This window comes from Phacochoerus africanus, chromosome 10 (genome assembly GCF_016906955.1).
Source record: "Phacochoerus africanus isolate WHEZ1 chromosome 10, ROS_Pafr_v1, whole genome shotgun sequence".
In the NCBI taxonomy this organism is placed as follows: Eukaryota; Metazoa; Chordata; class Mammalia; order Artiodactyla; family Suidae; genus Phacochoerus; species Phacochoerus africanus.
Genome location: NC_062553.1, coordinates 52166718 through 52190664, shown reverse-complemented (window position 1 = coordinate 52190664; position 23947 = coordinate 52166718). Strand labels below are relative to the sequence as shown.

Genomic DNA, 23947 nt, shown 5'->3' with positions numbered 1-23947 from the left:
TGGATCATTTGCATGAAAGCACTGCTATAGAACAGTGAAGATGTCTTGGAGATTGGGTCAAGGCATGAAAAAGAAGCATGGCCTCAACTAAATTTCCCATAATACATGGAAAGAAGAATGCTTACAGCGTGAGCAAAGGTATAGAGACATTTAATTATTTTCAATAATGTTGAACATGTGGGTGACAAGATAAGTATTAAAAACCCATTAATCAGAAGGAGACCGTGGAGCAGGGCAAATACCAAAGTCAGAAGCTACCTTAGGGAGGCAGGGCCAGGGTGTTCTTCCACAGTGATGAAGCTGCAGCACTGTTTTTGGGGAGGTTGGCCAGGCGGCAACAGCACCACCCAGCTCGCTTCCTGGGAGGCGGGGCCAGTGTGCACTATTCTGTGAGGGAACCTCAGAGTTGTTTCCAGTGGAGGCGGGGCCAGGGCGTCACTGTCACGTGACAAAACTGCAGGGGCTGGAGTTGTTGGCTCAGCAGGGAACTGAGGGGGCTCTGCCATGGCCTCTGATGCCGTGCTGGACACAGCCACTGCACAGGTGCTGCAGGACGTGGCCAACCGCCTGCGCATCCATTCCATCAGAGCCACATGTGCCTCTGGCTCTGGCCACCCCACTTCGTGCTGCAGTGCTGCTGAGATCATGTCGGTGCTATTTTTTCACACCATGAAGTACAGGCAGATGGAGCCAAGACACCCGGACAACGACAGGTTCATCCTCTCCAAGGGCCATGCGGCCCCACTCCTCTATGCCGCCTGGGTAGAGGCGGGAGGCATTAGTGAGCCCGACCTGCTGAATCTGCGGACCATTAACTGCGACTTAGAGGGACATCCCACCCCCAGACTGTCATTCGTGGATGTGGCAACCGGGTCGCTGGGCCAAGGACTGGGGGCCGCGTGCGGAATGGCTTTTACTGGCAAGTACTTGGACAGGGCCAGCTACCGGGTGTTCTGCCTCTTGGGCGATGGCGAGTCCTCAGAAGGCTCTGTCTGAGAAGCTCTGGCCTTTGCATCCCATTACAATTTGGGCAATCTGGTGGCAGTCTTTGACGTGAACCGCTTGGGGCAGAGTGGTGTGGCGCCCCTTGCGCACTGCATGGATACCTATCAGAGTCGCTGTGAAGCCTTTGGGTGGAATACTTACCTAGTGGACGGCCACGATGTGGAGGCCTTGTGCCTCGCGTTTTGCCAGGCAGCTCAAGTGAAGACAAAGCCCACTGCCATAATTGCGAAGACGTTCAAGGGCCGGGGGATTCCAGACGTTGAGGATGCAGAAAATTGGCATGGAAAGCCAATGCCTAAAGAAAGAGCAGATGAGGTCATCAGACTAATTGAGAGTCAGATACAGACTAACAAGAATCCGATACCCAACCCACCTGCTGGAGGCTCCACTCAGATCAGCATCATCACGAATATAAAAATCACCTGTCCGCCTGGTTATAAAGTTGGCAACAAGATAGCTACTCAGCAAGCTTATGGTTTGGCTCTAATTAAACTGGGCCGTGCAAACGAAAGAGTTGTTGTCCTGGATGGTGATCCAAAGAACTCCACCTTTTCTGAGATATTCAAGAAGGAACACCCTGAGCGTTTCATTGAGTGTTTTACTGCAGAACAGAACATGGTCAGTGTGGCACTGGGCTGTGCTGCCCGGGGTCGAACTATTGCTTTTGTTAGTACCTTAGCTGCCTTTCTCACAAGAGCCTTTGATCAGATCCGGATGGGAGCCATATCTCAAACCAATATCAATCTTATTGGTTCCCACTGTGGGGTATCAGTGGGTGAATTTGGACCCCCCAAGCTGGCCCTGGAAGATCTAGCTATGTTCCGAAGCGTTCCCAATTGCACGGTTTTCTATCCATGCGATGCTGTCTCCACGGAGCATGCTGTTTACCTGGCTGCCAGTTCCAAAGGAATGTGCTTCATTCGCACCGGAGGACCAGAAACTGCAGTTATTTACACCCCACAAGAAAATTTCGAGATTGGACAGGCCAAGGTTATCCGAAGCAGTGTTAATGACAAAGTCACAGTGATTGGAGCTGGCATTACCCTGCATGAAGCCTTAGCAGCTGCAGATGCCCTTTTCCAACAAGGTATTTCTGTCCGAATCATTGACCCGTTTACCATTAAACCCCTGGACACTGCCACCATTATCTCCAGCGCAAAAGCCACAGGTGGCCGGATAATCACAGTGGAGGATCACTACCAGGAAGGTGGTCTTGGAGAAGCTGTGTGTGCAGCCGTCTCTGGGGAGCCGGACATCCACGTACATCAGCTGGCAGTGTCTGGAATGCCTCAAAGTGGAAAACCTAGTGAATTGCTGGATGTGTTTGGGATCAGTGCTAGACACATCATAGCGGCTGTGAAATATAATTTAATGAACTAAGATGATTTTGTTAAAAAATCAATCTATTGGCATTGGTCTTAAAACACTGGTATCTCTATATCACTTTCATGCTTGTTGTTAACAAGGGTATCATTTATACCTTTGTGCCTTTTTTTGTTTTTTAAACAAAGCCATTTAACACCTTTCTTCATTCCAAATTCAGAAATTCAAGTCACCTACCTTTCTCCTAAACTGTGACTATGTATACAAATGTCACTCTCATTTTTAAACCATTTAACTAAATTATATTTTAAGAAACCATAGACAAAACAACTACCTAGTACAAGTTTTCTGATAAGTCTACAAATAATTGACTAGGTTGGGAATCAGTGTGGAAGTCACAGTTTCTTAAGTGTGTGGTAACTTCCTGGAAGTAAAGAAAATGTGAATTTCCCTGTAAGACTTCGGTAGTCTAGGTTTTGAAGCAGGTTTGAGCTGTCACTTCCCACTATCCTCCCCGCAGCTCCCTGGGAGAACATGTGACCTTGAAGTTGCATTGGAGTTTCCTGTGAAATCTGCCCTCATCTCTGCAGCTGAGAGGCTTCAGGGCTGCAGAGAAAGCTCTTACGATGCACCCCGCTGCTTGCAGAGACTGTGCCGTTCTGTAAAGAGATGGATGCTTGACTAGTTCTAGTTTGCACACTGCACCATTTTGTGAGATTTCAGAAATGTTTCATTTTTTTTCAGTGACCAAACCAGGTTGCTCACTTGATATTCATCTGTTAAGGAAACTAGAGTCAATGTAATAAAGTATTTAAAAACCAGTAGCTTTATTGGGTTTGTGCTTTGTTATGTGTGACTTGATTTCTCCCTGATTTGGAGGAAACTTCTGTCTAAACTGGAAGCAGAAAGCAGTGTGGTTTTCCCAACAGTAATCCTGGGACAAGGTGGGAGCTGGAGACAAATCACTGGAGAACAATGTGTGGGCTGAAGCAGACCCCTCACTTTTCACTGTCAGTACATGGACTTTATGGCTAGAAACCTCGAGCAAAGCACCACTCAGGTAGATAAAAGACAGACCCAAGGTTCAAAACTAAATGTAAAATTTCTCTTTTTCAAATAGTTCCTTTGTTTTATTAGCTTCATTAAGTGATCTCATTAAGTTCTTGGGAGGCATTAACCAATTTGTCTCAGTGTTGTCATTGTAGAAGTTATGGTAGAGACCAGAAATCATTACCTGGTTATCAGAGAGGTCAGGGCCTGCTTGGGACAGTGGCAAACTGTCCTTTTTCTCTGAGCTCTTCTGGTTTCTCCCTTTGAAAATTGATCATGCTTATCATTATCAAATCATGCTTAGCAATTATCAAATTTCACTGCTTATTTACTAATATTTAAAAGTTATTTTGTAAAAATAAAACAGTTGCTAAAGGATTATTGTAGAAATTTAGAAAATACAAATGTGCAAAGAAATTCACCTCATTTATCGCACCCAAAAAAGATAATAAAAATGAGAGAGGGGAGTTCCTGTTGTGGCTCAGCAGTAACGAAACTGTCTAGTATCCATTAAGGGTAAGGGTTCAATTCCTGGCCTTACTCAGTGCATTAAGGATCCGACATTGCCATGAGCTGTGGTGTAGCTCACAGATTCAGCTCAGATCCCAAGTTGCTGTGGCTGTGATGTAGACTGACAGCTGCACCTCTAATTTGACCTCTAGCCTAGGAACTTTAATATGCCATGGGTATGGCCCTAAAAGGCAAAAAAAGCAAAAAAACAAAAACAAACAAACAAAAAACTTCATTTCGTGGCTCAGCGGTTAACAACCCGACTAATATCCTTGAGGTTGAGGGTTCAATCCCTGGCCTCACTCATTGGGTTAAGGATCTGGCATTGCCATGAGCTGTGGTGTAGGTTTGCAGACATGGCTCGGATCCCATGTTGCTATGGCTGTGGCATAGGCTGGCAGTTGCAGCTAGGATTTGACCTCATATGCCATAAGTTCAGTCCTAAAAAACAAACAAAAAAACCCAAACAAACAAAAGAGAGAGAGAGAGGAAATAAAATAGAGATTAAAAAAAAAGAAAAAAACACTGGTGCAAAATTACTTGTCATAATTTGAGTGTGCGTACTAAGAAAGCACTTCAGCTTTTATGGCTTCTAACTTGAAAGTGAGGTGCAAAATCGTCTGTTTCCAACTATGTCTAAACACAACTTTAAAATGATAGTAGGTCAGGTTTGGTTTTTGGTTTTGTTTTTAATGACTAATGGAGTGTGTGTGATGACTAAGAATATTTTTTGTAGGAATGTGGGGAAGTCCTTAATCTCTCCTGTAAAGGTTCTATTCAACAGGGCATCAGTCAGTGGCGATGAGGCTCAGAGAGAAGAAATAGAGGTGAGATTTCTTATCTTGTGTCTACAATTATTCAAGTAAGATGGATTCCAAATCCAACTGCATTGTAGTGAATATTCTCTAGCTCTGAATCATTCTGGAGATCTCATAAGTGTCCATGAAAATCAGAGAGTTGTCCTGACAGATGCCGACCTTGACCACTAAAGCTTGTGGAGATGCAGTTTTGCTTTTTTAATAGCTGCGCCCATGGCATATGGAAGTTCCTGGGCCAGGGATTCAATCCAAGCCACAGCTGTGACCTATGCCATAGCCACGGCAATACCAGATCCTTTAACCCACTGTGCCACAGAGGGAACTCCTGAAGATTCACTTTTGATTTAGATGAACACCTGGCCACTGGTTTAACTCTGGTGTTCTAGTCATTGTTTTGCCTAGAAGAAGGATGCCTAGATTAAAAGAGAGCTTGGTGATGTTCCAGGGACTGCTGTAACCACGACAACTGCCTTGCTTGTGGTCCTGCTCTCAAAGACTATCAAGTGGTCCTCTAGAGTGACATGGGTCACTCAGATGGTGAATGGCTCTCAGTTATTCCTTGCTTTTTCTGACTCTCAGTAATAAGTTATTTTACTTATCTGGATACATCTATGGCTCTTAAGCCACCTGGAAGTTCAACTGAGGGAAGTTCCCATTTGGGAAAAAAAATATATATATATATATATTTTTTAGAAAAGTAAATGGTTTGGTGTTTCTGATGTTTAAATTATGTAACAGTGAAGTGAGCTACTTATAGAAATTTAATTATCCCCAAGTTTACTGAGCTGTGCAGGAATAACTCCCATCAGAGAGGGTCTGGTTGGGGGTATGGGGGATGAATACTGAGCTGTTTGGGTGGCCATTATTATGATGCTATGTAAGGGAGGTCCTGGGACTTTATTGTGATGGAATGTATTGTTCTTAGAAGCTCTCTTCCCCAGCTTTCCCAAAGGAGAGGAGAAGGCAGTGAACTAAGTCCCTTCCCTGATGCTGGATGATGAGAGAATGCTTACAGTGTTTGGGGTTGACTGGCAGAAGGCATTTCACTGCAAGATCAGATGTTGGTGGCTTGATCAGACAGCGGGCTTACTGCCCTGACCTTAGAGATGCAGGGACAGGGGAGAGAGTAGTAAACACCAGCAGCAGGCAGAACCCATTTGCCTTCTATGTTTGTGTGACCACAAACTAAGAAAGGTTTTACATTTTTAAATGATTGAAAAATTTTTAGAAGAATAGTATTTCACGACACGTGAAAGTTGTATGAAATTCAAAGATCCTTGAAGGAAATGTTTCAGTAACACAACCATGCTCCTGTGGCTGCTTTGGAGCTAGCATGGCAGAATTGAGTGGTTGTGACACACATTTTATGGTCTACAAGTCCAAGAGTACTTACCATCTGGATTTTTATAGCAGACGCTTGTAAATCTTGGGGTCAAGCATTGAAGCGAGATGAGGATGATGATATGACAGGTGGAGGGGATAAGGGCTGGCCTCTTGCTGTTCAGACCTCAAGGCCATCTCTGTGCTTGACTACAAGGTGTTAGTAAGATGGCAGGTGCAGGCTTGCCACAGGCCACCATATTCAGTAAAGAGGTCCTTGCATCAGAGGAGTCCCATGTAGTTTAGAGATAGTGATATCTGTAGGTTAGAGATAGTAGGAAGGTGTACTGTCACCTGGAAGGGACTCCCAATGCTTAGACTCCCTATTTGCTCTGAAATCACCTGTCTGCTGGCCCCATGCTGCTGACTTTGTATCAATAAGCTGTATCAGTAAGTGCTGAACAGAGAGGTGACAATAATGTATTTGGAGAACCTCCTGGGAAGTCAGATGGAGGAAAAGTGTGAGAGAAGGGACTGTTGCCAAAACTCTGCCTCTGTCCACCAGTTCTGAATAGAAATGTGGAGACTGAGTTTTGGCAAAAGAGAAAAAAAAATAGATTTATTCCTTTGCCAGGCAACAGAGGCCATAGCAGGCTAACGCACTAAAGATTTTGCCCTCAGGAGAGAATAGGAAGTGTTTTTATAGTTTGGGAGTAGAAAATAGGGCCACAGATAAAGATCTGGGTAGATGCAAGCTTTCATTTGTCTTCACAATTGGTGTTCAGTGGCCCTGGGACTGGTTTTGATAGCACTCCTTCTTACTGGGATGAAGAATGCTTTATAACATCTTTCATTTGTTGGAGATCTTAGTTCTGCAGTAGAACTCAAAGATATTGTGATGTATATTCCTTGAAGAGGAACCAGGACCTGCCTCAAGGTTGCACTATTATTTCTTGACAGCTCCTCCCTGGTCTCTGCATCTCCTGTCTTCCGTGATTAGTAACTGTTTGAACCTGCCCTTTGGAACTCAGGGAAGATCATGGAGGCAGAAGCCTATTCCCTAAAAACAAGAAATGGGGGACAGAGAAAGGCTTTTCTGCCCAGGAGCCCCGCAAGGCCCTGCTCAGTTTCAATGCAATGTTTGTCCTTCTGGACGCAGTTGCGCAGCATCATTTCAAAATGCCCATCCTTTTCCTCATTGTGCCAGACTGTTATGTTTCTTAGATATCAGGCAACTGAACATGTATGATTTGTTTCTGTTCCCTTGATCTTTTTATTCTTGTGCTCATGCTACTGTCTTATCACTGCTTTTTCATAAATCTTAATACTCAATAGTTCAAGTCTTCTATTTCCCCCACTTTTTGTTGTCAAGATTGTCTTGACCCTTCTTTGGTCCATTGAATTTCCATATACATTTTAGAAATAGGCTGTCAGTTTCCACAAAAATTCAATTGCATCTTGATGCAATTGCATACAGATTATAATCCCTTTTAATATTCCATTTAAAGAGATAACGTTTTTAAAAATCCTTTAGGAAGTTAAACTAAAGAGACCCCCTTAAAGTAATTCTAGCAAGTTACCTTCAAACTCTGATGTGCCTTGGGCAGGGTGGGGGATGAGTCCTGAAGCCTTACCAATGGTAAGTAAGCAGACATGGAAGATTTTAAACAAATCTCTTTCCAGATTCTTAAATCCATGTTTTGTTCCTAAAACTGATCTGCCTGAGTATACCCCTGTGATTTTTTTTCCAATACTCTCTTTCATAATTGCCTGTCTTCTACTTTTAAAAGAAATCCATTTTTTTTCCACCCATCCTTGCTGTTATCTATCATTCATTTCCAGATGTGAAGTCTTTAGAGTGCCAAACAAAGAAACGTTTCAAAATATTGATTCTGGCAAAGCTGCCTCTTCTGAAGTCGCCATGAGCTAGCAGTCACCATGGTCACTCTGGTAAAGGCAAAGCCTGTAATTAGAAAGTCATTGTAACCCATGTGATTATGTTCTGAATTCAAGGTACATCACAGGTTAGAGTGGTAGCAATGACGACATTTTTTAAATGGTTGTTTGAGGTTTGTTTTGACTGCACTCATGGCTCTTGGAAGTTCCAAGGCTAGGGTGGCACTTGAGCCACAGCAGTGACCAACGTCAGGTCCTTAACCCACTGAGCCACCAGGAAACTCCAATGATGACCTTTTTTTGACAAGTCCTCTCCTGTCATCTCTCAGCTGTTGTCAAAGCACTGTTGCTAGAATCTCAGGAAAGCAAAACCAGACAACAGTAAGAAATACTGAAGACAGCAGCACTCCATTTCATGCAGCCTAAACAGCCAGATGGCTATCCCTTATCTATGACTGATATTCAAGATTGATGAAGAGCATTTTCAGTCTCTTCATTAAGGAGGTGAAGAGTCTCACTCACTTGTATCTAGAGTATGAATATATACTCTGCTTGGTTTCAAGGCAGAGGAAGTTAAAAGTTCCACATCTATTTCTTTTTTTTTTCTTTTGGCTTTTTAGGGCCACACCCTCAGCAAATGGAAGTTCCCAGGCTAGGGGTCAAACTGAAGCTGTAGCCGCCAGCCTACACCACAGCCACAGCAACACCAAATCCAAGTCTCATCTGTGACCTATACCACAGCTCACAGCAATGCCAGATCCTTAACCCACTGAGTGAGGCCAGGGATCAAAACTGCATCCCGATGGATAGTATTCAGATTTGTTTCCGCTGAGCCACAACAGGAACTCCCTCCATGTCTGTGTCTGATAGACCAAATATTTTTTATTTTCTGTGCTGTTGGTTTAGATTCACAGGGGACATGTATTCTTTGACATATGATGCCATCCCGGGTAATACATTGTCCCACTTGGGTATAAGACTCCTGCTTGTTTTCACTGATAGACCATCTCTCTGCCTTTTTACCTGTGATATCTCTGATGGTATATAGTTCTACCATCAATTTACTAGATTTAGATTAAGCTAAATTCAGTATATTGTGGAGTCTACTGTATAAAGGATTCATTTAAGAGACAATCATTGGAGTTCCCCTTGTGGCCCAGAGGGAACCCGACATAGTGTCCATGAGGATTTTCGTTCCATCTCTGGCCTTGCTCAGTGGGTCAAGGATCCAGCATTGCTGCAAGCTGTGGTATAGGTCACAGATGCGGCTTGTATCCTGCGTTGCTATGGCCATGGTGTAGGCCTGTAATTCCAATTTGATGTATACCTGTTATATACCTGTTATAAACCTTATGTTTACTTTTGGTCCAATACTTTCTTTTATTTTTGTTGCTAATTTCCACAAATTAAATAAAAACTTCTGTCTTAAGAGAAGAACATATTAAAAGCAGGCATAGGACTAAATGTCACCCTATTGCAATCTAGGACAGCTTAGGGCACAGTGCCCTGGACTTTAGAGAACCCACATCATTTATTCAGAATTAAATTATCCCTTCCAGGTTTGATATGTCATTCTGATTCCACTGGGTATATTAAAAATATGAAATAACAATGTTACATAAAAGGCAACATTAGAATATGACAGAAGTTACATCTTGAAAATAATATCAAAAAATTAGGTGTTACCTTAAATATTCCAGCAGTAGGTGAGGAAAAAATTTCAGTGGAGTTCCCATTGTGGCTCAGTGGTAATTAACCTCGTCCATGAGGACACAGGTTCGATTCCTGGCCTTGCTCAGTGGGTTAAGGATCCAGTGTTGCTGTGAGCTGTGGTGTAGGTTGCAGAGACGGTTCAGATCCTGCCTTGCTGTGGCTGTGGTGTAGGCCAGCAGCTGAAGCTCTGATTAGACCCCTCGCCAAGCAACTTCCATATGCTGCAGGTGTGGCCCTAAAAATAAGAAGCCAAAAAAAAAAAAAAAATTGAAGACTGCTGGTTTTAATGGGGACAATTAGTCTCCGGCAGACATGAGAGACTGCTGGCCTGGGGGGTGAATCCAGCCCACAAAGGTCATCCTATTCCAGGTTGGAATAAACCTAAAGTTAATTTTCTCACAAAAATTAACTCAACAATGTTTTGAGATTGCAGGCAGGCTACTATAATTAAGATAACTCTGAGGTAAATAAGACCCATTTAGTAATTTTAGTTTAGTTTAAAAAAACCTATGTCTTGTGTTTAATTACTGTTAAGTATAAAACATGCTTATGTTTTATTCTAATTGAGTTTCCTTTTTCTAAACTTAAATAGGTTTGCTGACCAAATAGGTGAACTTTATTATGTACTGTTTATGATTATAAAAAGTTGAATTTTATTCACCTTAATTGAATCTTTATTCTGAGAAGCTTTCTTTCAAGATTAATTGTGTTTTGTCATATGTCAGCTCGAGGATAATTTCCAAGAATTTTTTTTTTTTTGTGGCCACACCCATAGCATGTGGAAGTTCCTAGGCAAGAGATTGAACCTGAGTCACTGCAGTGGTGACATTGGATCCTTAACCTGCTGCACCACCAAGGAGCTCCAACATCCACTATAAAGTCTACTTCTCCAGCCCATAGGTACTCTGTGGGAGAAAGAACAGTGCTCTGTGGTCTGTCTTCATCCTGGGAGCCTTCTGCAGAAAGCTTCCTTTCACTGTTTTCTCTTTGATCTTAAGAGCACTTTCCAATCAGCCATAACATTGACTCACATCTTCCATTTTAAAGAATTACTTCAATCAGATTGTATGATAACATCTTTCCCAACCACTTAGGATTTCTGCTTCTCTTGGATTTGTCCTTCAACAGGACTATATACTGTGGAACCAAAATAAGAAGTGTATCAATGAATCAACATATGTGGGAATGCCTTAATCCTGAGAGGGAAATAGAGAGTTACCTTTTTTTTTTTTTTTTGTCTTTTTGCTATTTCTTGGGCCGCTCCCATGGCATATGGAGGTTCCCAGGCTATGGGTCGAATCTGAGCTGTAGCCACCAGCCTACTCCAGAGCCACAGCAACGCTGGATCCGAGCCGCGTCTGCGATCTACACCACAGCTCACGGCAACGCCGGATCGTTAACCCACTGAGCAAGGGCAGGGACCGAACCCGCAACCTCATGGTTCCTAGTCGGATTCGTTCACCACTGCACCACGAAGGGAACTCCGAGAATTACATTTTATGTGCAATGTTGATCGCAGTACTTTAAAGAATTTGGCTAACTAATACAGTGATTTCTTCACTGTCAATTTAATGTCCTCAAAGTCTTTTGCTTTATCATCACCTTGTTGGCCATTTGATTTCAGAATTTCCCTGCCCCTTCATTTACTTTTATATTCTATAATCATTTAATAAATATATAGTATGTCGCACATGCCCTGACAGGATTTGGAGAAACAGTGATTTAAAAAAAAAATTGGGGCCCAGCCACAGGGTAGCACCTCAGCCCCAACCTCCTATGCCATTGCCCTGTGCTCACAATGTTCTATGCACCATGCTTCATGTCCTGCTGGGATTTTTTGGCATGGCATTAGTCTTATGGCATCACTACAGCTTCTTTGTTTTATTTTTTTGTTAAATCATAGTTGATTTACAATGTTGTGCCAATTTCTGCTGTACAGCAAAAGACAAATGTCATAAATATATGTATATTTCCTTTTGCATACTGTCTTCCATAATGTTCTATCCCAAGAGATTGGATATAATTTCCTGTGTTATACAGTATGACCTCATTGCTTATCCATTCTAAATGTAATAGTTTGCATCTACTAATCCCAAACTCTGCATCCATCCCACTCCCTCTCCTTTCCCCTTGCAACCACAAGTCTATTCTCTATGCCTGTGAGTCTGTTTCTGTTTTGTAGACAGGTTCATCTGTGCTATATTTTAGATTCCACATATGAGTGACATCATATGGTATTTGTCTTTCTCTTTATGACTTACTTCACTTAGTACGAGAATCTCTAGTTGCATCCAGGTTGCTGCAAATGGCATTTCCTTCTTTTTTTATGGCTGAGTAATATTCCATTGTGTATATGTACTTAATCCATTCATCTGTTAATGGACATTTAGGTTGTTTCATGTCTTGGCTATTGTGAATAATGTTGTAATGAACATACGGGTGCATGTGTCTTTTTCAAGGAAGTTTTGTCTGGATATATGCCCAAGAGTGGGATTGCCGGGTCATATGGTAGTTCTATAGAGAGTTTTCTGAGGTGCCTCCATATTGTTTTCCATAGTGGTTGTATCAATTTACATTCCCACCAACAGTATAGAAGGGTTCCCTTTTCTCCACACTCTTTCCAGCATTTGTTATTTGTAGACTTATTAGTGATGGACATTCTGACCGGTCTGAAGTGATGCCTCATTGTAGTTTTGATTTGCATTTCTTTAATAATTAGTGATGTTGAGCATCTTTTCCTGTGTCTATTGGCTGTTCATTCTTTTAAAGTTTTTCTTTTAAATTTTAAATTACAGAAGATAATTAGTACTTATTTTAATGGGGAAAATAATACAGAGTTTGGTTAAAATTAATGACCTCACTCTTCCCAACCCTTCTCTTAGCTCATCCTGTAGCAACCAGTGTTAACAGCCCCTGTAATCTTTTCATGCCTTTCAGCCTTTTTTCCACACTTCAACAAACAACCTTTTCCAAGGGTACTCTCCTTTGGTTATATAATATAGGTACATTTTTCAATTTTGTTTTCTTTTAGCTAATTAGAACCATTTTCTACCCAGTGCACTCAAACTTTCTTCTTTTAACTCATGATGTACTATAAACATGTCTTCAGGGCAGTGGAAATGGATGAAGTAATACTTTAATAGTTTCAGTGTGTGGGCATAACATAACTCATTTAGCATTTCCTAATCAACAGATATTTAGGTGCTTCCATACTATGAAAAGCAGCTTTTATATACCTATTTCTATACACTTTATCTTCAGCAGGTGAGATTTTTTTAAAATGCAGCTGCTTATTCAAAGGTTACATGTGTTTTTATATTAACAATTATTAACAGAGTTCTTTGCAAGAAGGATTTTAGTGAGTCTCCCTCTTGTTTACCTGGAAGGTTGTCCGCAGGGGACATTTTCACTCTGGACCTGTGCCAATCTGAAGAGTTAAAAATATCATCTCATTATGGTTTTATTTTGCATCTCCCTCACAATTAGAGTCATAAAAGATTATTTCATGTGCTTGTCAATGTTTAAATGTTATCTTCTGTGAATTGTTTATGTGTTTTGCTTTTTGTTTTGTCTTTTTATTACCGGTAAGAGCTCTTTGTCTACTGGAAATACCAAATATTAAAGCATATGTAAAAGACAAAGGATAGAATCAGAAAATATGATGTTAAAAGCATGAGCAGCACTAAGCAAATAGAAAACAATAAATGTTGTTGAATATAATAATGCCATCAAATATGTCTATCTTTTCCTCTGTGGCTTCCAGGTGTGCTATCTCATTTAAGAAGTTCCACTTTTTTTGGAGTTCCCGTCATGGCGCAGTGGTTAACGAATCCGACTAGGAACCATGAGGTTGTGGGTTCGGTCCCTGTCTTTGCTCACCGGGTTGAGGATCCGGCGTTGCTGTGAGCTGTAGTGTAGGTTGCAGACATGGCTCGGATCCACAATTGCTGTGGCTCTGGTGTAGGCCGGCGGCTACAGCTCTGATTGGACCCCTAGCCTGGGAACCTCCACATGCCATGGAAGCAGCCCAAGAAATGGCAAAAAGACAAAAAAAAAAAAAAAAAGAAGTTCCACTTTTCCTCACATCTATTGCAAAAATCTAAGGCTATACAAATATTCTCCCATATCTCCAGTAATTTGATTATTTTAATTTTATATCAGGCCTTAATTAATTTAGATTTTTAAAATTGAAGTATAATTATTTTACATTAGTTTCATGTGTACAACCTAGTGATTTAATATTTTTATAGATGATATTCCACTTAAAATTATGAAAAATATTGACTATATTTCCTTGTGTTGTACACTATATCCTTGTTGCTTATTTATTTTACACATAGTAGTTTGTATCTCTCAATTCTATATCCATATCTTGTCCCCCACTTCACTGGTAACCATTACATTGTTCTTTACATCTGTGAGTCTCTTTCTGTTTTGTTATATTCATTTTCCTGTTTTATTTTTTAGATTCCACATGTAAGTGATAAATATATATTTTTTTCTTTGACTTATTTCAATAAACGTAATACTCTCTAGGTCCATCCACATTGTTGCAAATGGCAGAATTCCGTTTTTTTTTTTTTTTATGACCGAGTTTTATTCTGTTGTATATATGTACCATTCTTATTTGTCCGTTCCTCTGCTGATTGACACTTAGGTTGCTTCCATATCTTGACTATAATAAATAATGCTGCTATGAATGTTGGAGTACAAGTATTTTTTAAATTACTGTGTTCGTTTTATTTGGATGTATTCCCAGGTGTGCAATCACTGGATCATATGGAAGTTCTATTTTTACTTTTTTGAGGAAACTCTATAATGTTTTCCACAGCAGCTATACCAATTTACATTCCCACCAACAGTGTATAGGGGTTTCCTTTTCTCCATATCCTCACCAATATTTGTTCTTTATGTTCTTTTTGATGATGGCCATTCTGACAGGTATGAGGTGAAATCTTATTGTGGTTTTGATTTGTGTTTCTCTAATAATCAGTGATGTTGAGCATCTTTTCATGTGCCTGTTGGTCATATGCATGTCCTCTTTGGAAAAATGTCTATTCAGTTTTTCTGTCCATTTTTAAATTGGATTTTCTTTCTATTGGTTTTATGAGCTGTTTATATATGTTGGATATTAACCCCTTATTAGTAATATCATTTGCAAATATCTTCTTCCATTCAATAGTGTGTCTTTTCATTTTTTTATGGTTTCCTTTTATATGAAAAAACTTTTAAATTTGAGTCTCATTTATTTTTCCTTTTGTGTCTTTTGTCTTAGGAGATATATCCAAAATATTGCTATAATTTGTGTCAAAAGTATTCTGCTTCTCTTTTCTTCTAGGAGTTTTATGGTATCTGGTTTCACATTTAGGTCTTTAATTCAGTTTATTCTTATACATGATGTTAGAGAATGTTCTAATTTCATTCTTTTATATGTAGCTGTCCAGTTTTCCTAGCACCACTTATTGAAGAGGCTATCTTTTCTGCATTATATATTCCTGTCCCCTTTGTCATAGATTAATGGACCATAAGTACATGGATTTATTTCTGGGCTCTTTATTCTGATAATTGATCTATGTGTGTTTTTGTGCTAATACCACATCATTTTGATTACTGTAGCTTTGTAGTACTGTCTGAAGTCAGGAATCATGATATCTCCAGGTTTGTTCTTTTTTCCCAAGATTGATTTGGCAATTCAGAGTACTTTGTGATTCCATATAAATTTTAGAAGTGTGTGTTCTAGGTCTGTGAAAAATGTCATGGGTATTTTGATAAAGATTTCATCAAATCTATAGACTGTTTTGGGTAGGATGGACATTTTAACAACTTTAATTCTTCCATTCCAAAAGCATTAGATGTATTTCCATTTCTTTGTATTGTTTTTCAGTTTTATTCATCAGTGTTTTATAGTTCAGAGTTAGCTCTTTAACCTCCTTGGTTAAGTTTATTTCTAGGTATTTTGTCCTTTTTGATGAAATTTAAATGGGATTTTTTTTTCAATTCTCCCTTTATGTCTCTCTTTTTTTTTTCTTTTTTTGTCTTTTTGCTATTTCTTTGGGCTGCTCCCACGGCATATGGAAGTTCCCAGGCTAGGGGTCGAATTGGAGCTGTAGCCACTGGCCTACGCCAGAGCCACAGCAACGCGGGACCTGAGCTGCATCTGCAACCTATACCACAGCTCACGGCAACGCCGGATCCTTAACCCACTGAGCAAGGGCAGGGACCGAACCGGCAACCCTAGTCGGATTCGTTAACCACTGTGCCACAATGGGAACTCCCCTTTATGTCTCTTAATGTTGCTTTCTATATTTCAGTGCTCCTTTATTAGGTGCATATATGTTAATGAGTGTTATAACCTCTTTTTGCACTGGTCCCTTTTTCATTCTATAATGCCCTTCTTTGTTTTTTGTCATACAGTTTGTTTTAAAGTATATTTTGTTTCATACAAGTATTGTACCCTGACTTTCTAGTGATTTCCACTTGCATAAAACCTCTTTTTTTCAGAACCTTACTTTCACTCTGCAGGTCTTTAGCTCTGAAATAAGAGTCTCATAAGCAACATGAGGAGAGGGAGTTTTCAGTTTCTGTTTTTGTTTTTATTTTTCTTTCTTTTCTCTTTTTCTTTTTAAGGCTGAACATGAGGCATATGGAAGTTCCCAGGCCAAGGATTAAATCAGAGCTGCAGCTGAGGCCTATGCCACAGCCACAGCAACAATGGATCTGAGATACCTCTGGGACCCACACCACAGTTTGCAGCAAAGCCGGATCCTTAACCCATTGAGCGAGGCCAGAGATCAAACCCAAGTCCTCGCAGAGAGAACTCTGGGTCCTTAACCAGCTAGCGAGGTGCTATGGGAACTCTGAGTCTTGTTTTTTAATCCAGTCAGCCTCTCTATGTCATTTTATTGGAGCATTTGGTCCATTGATACATTGAGTGATTATTGATATGTATGTACTTATTGCCATTTTGTAACTTGTTTTCTGGTTGTTTTTTGTAGTTCTTCTTCTTTTAGTTTCTTCCCTTGTGGTTTGATGACTTTCTTTAGCAGTATGCCTGTATTTCTTTCTGTAGTTTATATATATATATCTATTGCAAGCTTTTGATTTGTAGTTACCATGGGGTTCATATATGTTGACCTATAACTGTAACTGCTTGTTTTAAACTGGCAGTCACTAAAGAATGAACACATTCTAAAAGATCTACATTTCTAACTTCCCTCTCCCCATTTTGTGTTTTAATGTCATATTTTACATCTTCATGGTTATCACATTGTTATTGCAGTTATAGTTGATTTTATATTTTTTTTGTCTTTTACTCTTCATACCAATTTATTTATATGATTGATCCTCAGCCTTTACTATGTGTTTTTCTTTTACTAGTGGAATAATTTCTTGCCTGTAGATACTTACTTTCTTTACCATGCAGAGAAGACCCTTTAAAAATTTTTTTAAGACCAGTTTAGTACTGATGAACCCATTTAGTTTTTGCTGGTTTGAGAAGTTCTTTATTTCTCCTAAAGTTGTGAGTGATAACCTTGTTGGGTATTGTTTCTTAGGTTGCAAGGTTTTTCCTTTCAGCACTTTAAATATATCACACCACTCCCTCCTGGCCTGCAATGTTCCTGCTGAAGAATTTGCTGCCTTGAGAAGCAAGTGGGGTCAATGTGGGTGCTTAGCTCAAACTGAGGCCCTTCCTGGGGTGGCTGCAGGTGGTGGTACTGGGTAGTTTCAATCTGCTTTCTCAGCTTCGTTTTGGGAGTAAGCAAGTGTGTGTGCCCTCTTCCCCAGAGCTGTCCAGGTTTCTTACAGCTGTGCTGTCAGTCCCACTGGTTTGCTTACCAGCTGAGTGGACCCATCTTCCTGGTGTCAGACCCCAGTCAGGGCACTCATTGTGTGGCTGAAACTGCTCTCTCCCATGGGGGATATCTGCCCATTTAATCTCCTTCCTCTCCTGAGTCCCCTCCAGGGGCACAGGTCTTGACTCCATTACTTTCCTTCTCTTCCTACCTTATAATATCTGGATTTTTCTTGCAGCCTTGGTTGTGCAGGAGTCCTTCTGAAGGCCTCCAGTTAGATTCCAGTGATAATTGTTCCACATGTAGATATGTTTTCGGTTGTTCACTGGGGGAGGTGAGCTCCATGTCTTCCTATTCTGCCATCTTAATCTCCCTGTGGATTTTTAAAAACATTATTTAAAATGAGAGTTGAGTTTTATTTCTTTCAGTGAAGTTGAAAAAAAAAATCAGTGCTTGATTTTTAAAGGATTTTAATGTATACAGATTACATTTCCCGAGGGAGATGTCTGTTAAAACTGAGCTAATGCCAGTTACAGAAACTTGAGAAGAGGGCTTTCTTTAATCCAGAAAGCTTTATTTTTGTAGTTCCTAAATTTAGGAATCTTTTACTTCAGTCTTTGGGTCTAAATTTATTTCAATTTTTTTTTTTCATGAAATGGCTTGTATGTAGGATGTGAGGTGAGACAGACAAAATCTCATGTGTGCTGTTTGTTTGTGGCCAGGTAATGATTTGGCTTCAGTAATTCCTAGTTTCCATGGATTTACAATGACCTTAATAAAATATGTAAAACTGGGCCATTGTAAGGATTAAATAGAATAATGCATTTAAAGACAGTAGCATAGTGCTTAATAATAATAAGCTTTCTAACAAATGTAGCTCTTATTATTAAAGTCTAATTAAAAGATTTTTTGTTTGTTTGTTTTTTTATGGCCACACCCACAGCATATGGAATTTTCTAGGCTAGGGGTTGAATTGGAGCTGCAGCTGCCAGCCTACACCACAGCCATAGCAGCACTGGATCTGAGCCATGTCTGTGACCTACACCACAGTTCATGGCACTGCCAGATCCTTAAGCCACTGTGTAAGGTCAGGGGTCAAACCCATATCCTCATGGATACAAGTCTGGTTTGTTAACCACTGAGCCATGATGGAAACTCCAAAAGGTTTTTTTTTTCAAAACATCGGCAATGGACCCATATGCCTAATTTAGAACCCAAACAAGAGAAATTTCAGATTTGAGGATGATAGATTATGATCTGAGGACTATTGTTAAGTTTTAGTATTCACATTTCAGACTAATTTTTTTTCTTTTAAAATTTACTTCAAAATAACTTTATGGATTACACATTTATTATATTTTAGTTCTGAAAGTTGTGGATTTTGGATTGTACTTAGTTGACTGATTGAATATTTTGACAGGCCAAATGCCATATCTAATTCTTATTTTGAAAATGGCTTTAGAATAGATGATACATACAACTATTACATGCTTGTAAGTAAATGTTTTCTTGATGAATATTTCTTCTAAAATTTTTGAGGGTGTCCTATATCAGTTTATCATCTACAGACATTCCCAGACTTTTCCAGGATTGGATTTTTCTAAATCCAGCAATTTCATTTGACCAGTGGCCAGAATAACCTGATTATACTATGATTTTTCTGCCAAAAATCAATGAACACCACTATATCTTGTTCATTCTCCATCCCAATCACTTTAGATAATGGATTTTCATTTCTCAGGGCAGTGCTGGTTCCTTTGTAGTGTAATCAAGTGGACACATTCATTTTAAATATGGATTTCTTTTCCAGAAGTGAACTCTCAGCTAAAGATTGGCATAGCATAGTATAGTATATCATATCTTTTAGAAGCATTTTGAAGTATTTTACTTATAATGCAAAAAGAATAATATCCCTCAACTCACATCAAAAAAATTTAGTACGCAGATGGATTTCTAACATATATTCTAGATGGATTTTAATGGCAAATAAAAAAATGGAATCTGATTTACTTCTGTTTTAATGAAGATTTTTTTCAAGTTGCCAATGACATATAGAATTCAAAGTGACTTGAGGAAAGGGGGAATTTATTGAGTTTCCTAAGTGACAAACCCAACGTTAGCAAAGGTCATATACTACTGGATTTGGTACCAAAATGATCTGTCTCCCTCTTGGCTCCACATAACTCCTTTAGCTTCCTTCCTCCCTTCTTTCCTTCCTTCCTCCCTCCCTCCCTCCACCCCTCCCTCCGCCCCTCCCTCCATTCCTGTCTTTTTGGCTGTACCCACAGCATGCAGAAGTTCCCAGGCCAGGGATTGAATCTGAGCCACAGTAGTGACCTGAGCCACAGCAGTGACAACTCTGGATCCCTAACCTGCTGCACCATGTGAGAACTCCCCAGAATAATGTATTTTCTATTGTTATTGGGTGTAGCATTCTATAAATGTCTTTTAGTTCACACTTGTTTTTTTATTTTTATTTTTTGTCTTTTGTCTTTTTAGGTCCTCACCTGCAGCACACGGTGATTCCCAGTCTAGGGGATGGATTGGAGCTGTAGCTGCTGGTCTACACCACAGCCACAGCAACACAGGATCCGAGCCATGTCTGCGACCTACTGGTACCACAGCTCATGGCAACACCAGATCCCCAACCCACTGAGCGAGGCCAGGGATCAAACCTGCATGCTCATGGATGCTAGTTGGGTTCGTTAACCATTGAGCCATGACAGGAACTCCAGTTCACACTTGTTTATAGTATTACCCATACATTTTATATTTTCACTTTGCTGCAGTCGCCTGCTTCTAATTAAAGCCAGCATATCACGGAGGATCATTCCCAAAACCAGACTCCAGTGATTTCCCCCCCCTGTAAAAGTTGGCCATAGGAACTTCCCAGGAAGGCTTGGGGGTAAGGGAAGGGCAGGACCAACAGAAGAGAGAACTTCCTGTTTATGCAACTTCCTCAGGCTTCAGGAGGCACTCCAGGTGAACACCGGGTATGCTGGGCATAATCTAGTTTGAGTTGCTCTCATAACACTCAGCTCATAATGAACTTCTCAGTTCTTGTCTCGCAGTGTCCAGCGATCAGATGTTCAAGCCAAAAGCTGTATCCCAGAAGGAGAATTACCTTCCCAACACGGCTTGGCTTTGCTCCAGAATTCCGAGACCTTGTTTTGATTTCCCTCACAAAGCCAGCCCCAGTCTCATAGAGTGTTTAATCATCACTGGATCTGTTGGATCCTGGAGGCAAAAAATGGAAGACCTGTTTAAACAGCAGTTCATCTCATCTGGAAAGTCTTTTGTCTCTCAGACTCCTCTAATAGATGACACATCTTCAGACAATTTAGTAAAGGGTACTAAGCATTGTGGTATTTCAGTAAGGTAGAAAGAGGCATTTCATTTGATACACTGTGGGATGTTGAAGGTCATTTACCACCTCCTTCCCCAGAAACTTCAGTGAGGTGACAGGCCTCTATGTTTCCCAGGGATCTACATTTCACCCTCTGTCTCTCCCCCAAGCAGGCAAAGTTCTTACATTTCCTTCTGTCCAGGTCCAAGGAGTATGATATCACCAGCAGAGTAAGATGTCCTTGGGCCGGTGATGTGACTCAAGTTCCTGTTAACTGAAGGACAGCAAAGAGTCAGAACTGACCCAGTTCTGATGTAAAATGCTACAACATCTTACTGTTCCTTTCGAGGCAAAGCAAATTGCTTCTAGAGCTCTCCACTTCTTACTTAAAAGAAAATCATTTGTGGAAGGTGTGAAGGGCTGTGATCCCATAAAGCCAGCTGCAGTAGGAGTGAGATTGTCTGATTGAGCTCAATACATCCACTGTTGTTTCTAGCACTCGTCTGTTTTCACACTGGCTAAAAGAAACAGGGAAGAGAGATAGCATAGGAGTTATGTTTTCTTATCTCTACCTCTGGGGATTGTACGGTCTGTGAGGGAAAATAACTGTATTTATTTCATTCACTGCTGTATTCATAACACCCCACTTGGCACTTGATCAAAGTTTATTAAAATAAGGGAGTTCCCATAGTGGCTCAGTGGGTTAAGGACCCAACATTGCATCTGTGAGGATGAAGGTTCAATCCCTGGCCTCACTCAGTGGGTTAAGGATCCAGTGTTACCACAAGCTGTGGTATAGGTAGCAGATGTGGCTCGATTCAGTGTTGATGTGGCTGGGCCATGGGCTGGCAGCTGCAGCTCTGATTCAAGCCCTCACCCGTGAACTTCCATTGCCACATGTGTGGCCATAAAAAGAAAAAAAAAGTTAAATTAAGGAATATTGAGATATAAATAAATTGAAAACTGTGTGAGGGAATTACTATCAAGTGGAGGATGTTTTGAAAGGTAAAGAGCCTGAAAATAAGGAAGCCTGGGAAATAGGATGAATTAGAGAGTCATACAGAGTCATACAGCCTTTCCATACAGTCTCATGTCTCTGTCTCAACCACTGTTCTTTAATTGGTATTAGTTTAATACCCATCTGTGAAAAAAAAATTTTCTTAGTAAGAACAGAAATCAATTTTTTTCACCTTCTTAAAAAATTATAGATGCTATGAAAAATAATAGCAAATAGTATACTTAGCAATGAAGCATTAAGATATTTTTATTATGAAAAGAAAAAAAAACTGACAAGGATGTCTATGGATAAAGCAAAAGAGAAATCTTGACAGCTGTCCACTGGGTGTAGACCTGGCCCTCACAGCAAGACTATGCTGCTTTTCTGTTAATATAAACAATTTCATAGAACATCCGCCTCTGCCAAGGTCACTCTGAATGACTGTGATACAGCTAGTGAAACCAAGACCATTCCATGGTCATTTCTGAGCACAGGAAAATAGAAGGACACTATGCAAATCGCAGGAACTTCCAAGCACCCCTGAACATGTTGCATGAGCAACGGCTCTTTTTTTGATTGATTACAATTTTAACTTCCGCCCTTCTAGCCACCTCCCGAATAAAAATGAAAAGGCACAACCGTAGGCTCTACAGCAAAACAGTTTCCTGTTCCTCTTTTTTCTTTTAAATGAACTCATATTTGGTTATTTTCCTTCTTTTTTTATTGAAGTAGAGTTGATTTACAATGCTGTTAGTTTCAGGTGTACAGTAAAGTGATTCAGTTATATATATACATATTATATGTTCTATTATAATATTGTATTGATATAGTTATATATAATACCATAGATAGATAGATAGATACAGATATAGGTATAGATATATTTTCCCATATAGGTTATTACAAAATATTCAGTATCGTTCCCTGTGCTATACTATAATTCCTTGTTGATTATCTATTTTATATATAGTAGTGTGTATGTATCAATCCCAAACTCCTAATTTATCCCTCCCCTCCTCCTTTCCCCTTTGGTAACTGTAAGTTGATTTCCTATCATCAGAGAAATGGATAAAGAGGATGTGGTACATATATACCATGGAATATTACTCAGCCATAAATATGAATGAAATAATGCTAATTGTAGCAACATGGATGAACCTAGACATTATCTTACTAAGTGAAGTAAGCCAAACAGAGAAAGACAAATATTATATGAGATCACTTATATATTGAATCTAAAAAATGACCCAAATGAACTTATTTACAAAACAGAAGAGACTCACAGACATGAAAACAAATGTATGATCTCCCTCTTAAAAATGATGTAACACAAGCCTCAACCCTGTAACAATCCCCTAATATCCTCCTACCAAGACATCCCATTGTTTTACACTGCATTTGTTCTCCTTGCAACAGGTAAGAAGTCCAACTTTGATTCTGCTGTCTGTTGTAGTCTTTGGCTAGTGAGCATCATCACTCCTTTGTCACAATTATTAAACAAAGAGTGGAGAGAAAAACAGATTCTCTTAAGAGGGATGAGAAAGAAGCAAATCCCCAAGGTTGAGCTAGGTTTCACTTAAAGGGAGAGGTGAAGGGAACATTCAGAAAAATGACTGAGGATCCGAGCCACTGCTTAGAGCCATGTGGGTTGTCTTCTGCCATAGGGTTCTGCATGGGGACAGGGGACAAAGCCAGACTCACCCTATAGCCAGCCTGCAGGCCTTGACTTAGGGCCCTCCCGCTGCAAGGGAACAGTGCTCTAAAGACTGAGTGACAGCATAGTGTGACTTAGTCAAGGCTCTGGTGAGGTCAAGAAAGACTGTCCTATAATCCAGCACAAGCTCCAGGGGGAGGTGTAAAGAATTCCATGAGGATGAGAAACTGGAGGTCTTGGGCTTCTTATAGTGAGTGAGGCTACTGGGAGTAAAGTATATGACATTTATGATGTGATTGACCCCAGCTGCCTCAAATGAGTGCAGCAGTAAGGCTATGAGATTTGGGACTGGGATACCTTCTGGCAGAAGCACACAGAGTTATGGCCCCCAGTTCACTGCCTCCAACAGACCAGCCCTGGAATTCCTGTATCTATAGGTCTCTCTCCTAACTGCAGTACAGGAGAGGATGCATTGTGGTACCCACTTCCTTCCTGTCAGCTGAGTGATGGCAGCCAGGGGAA

The 23947-nt window shown here is 40.3% G+C and overlaps 1 protein-coding gene across 1 annotated transcript; it reads left to right on the top strand.

Moving 5' to 3' along the window:
• Positions 1–218: 218 nt before the first annotated feature.
• On the top strand, positions 219–2385 carry TKTL2 (transketolase like 2). The gene is given in 1 exon segment (XM_047799012.1): positions 219–2385. A coding segment is annotated over 1 exon segment (1881 nt). The 5' UTR covers positions 219–504.
• The last annotated feature ends 21562 nt before the right edge of the window (positions 2386–23947 follow it).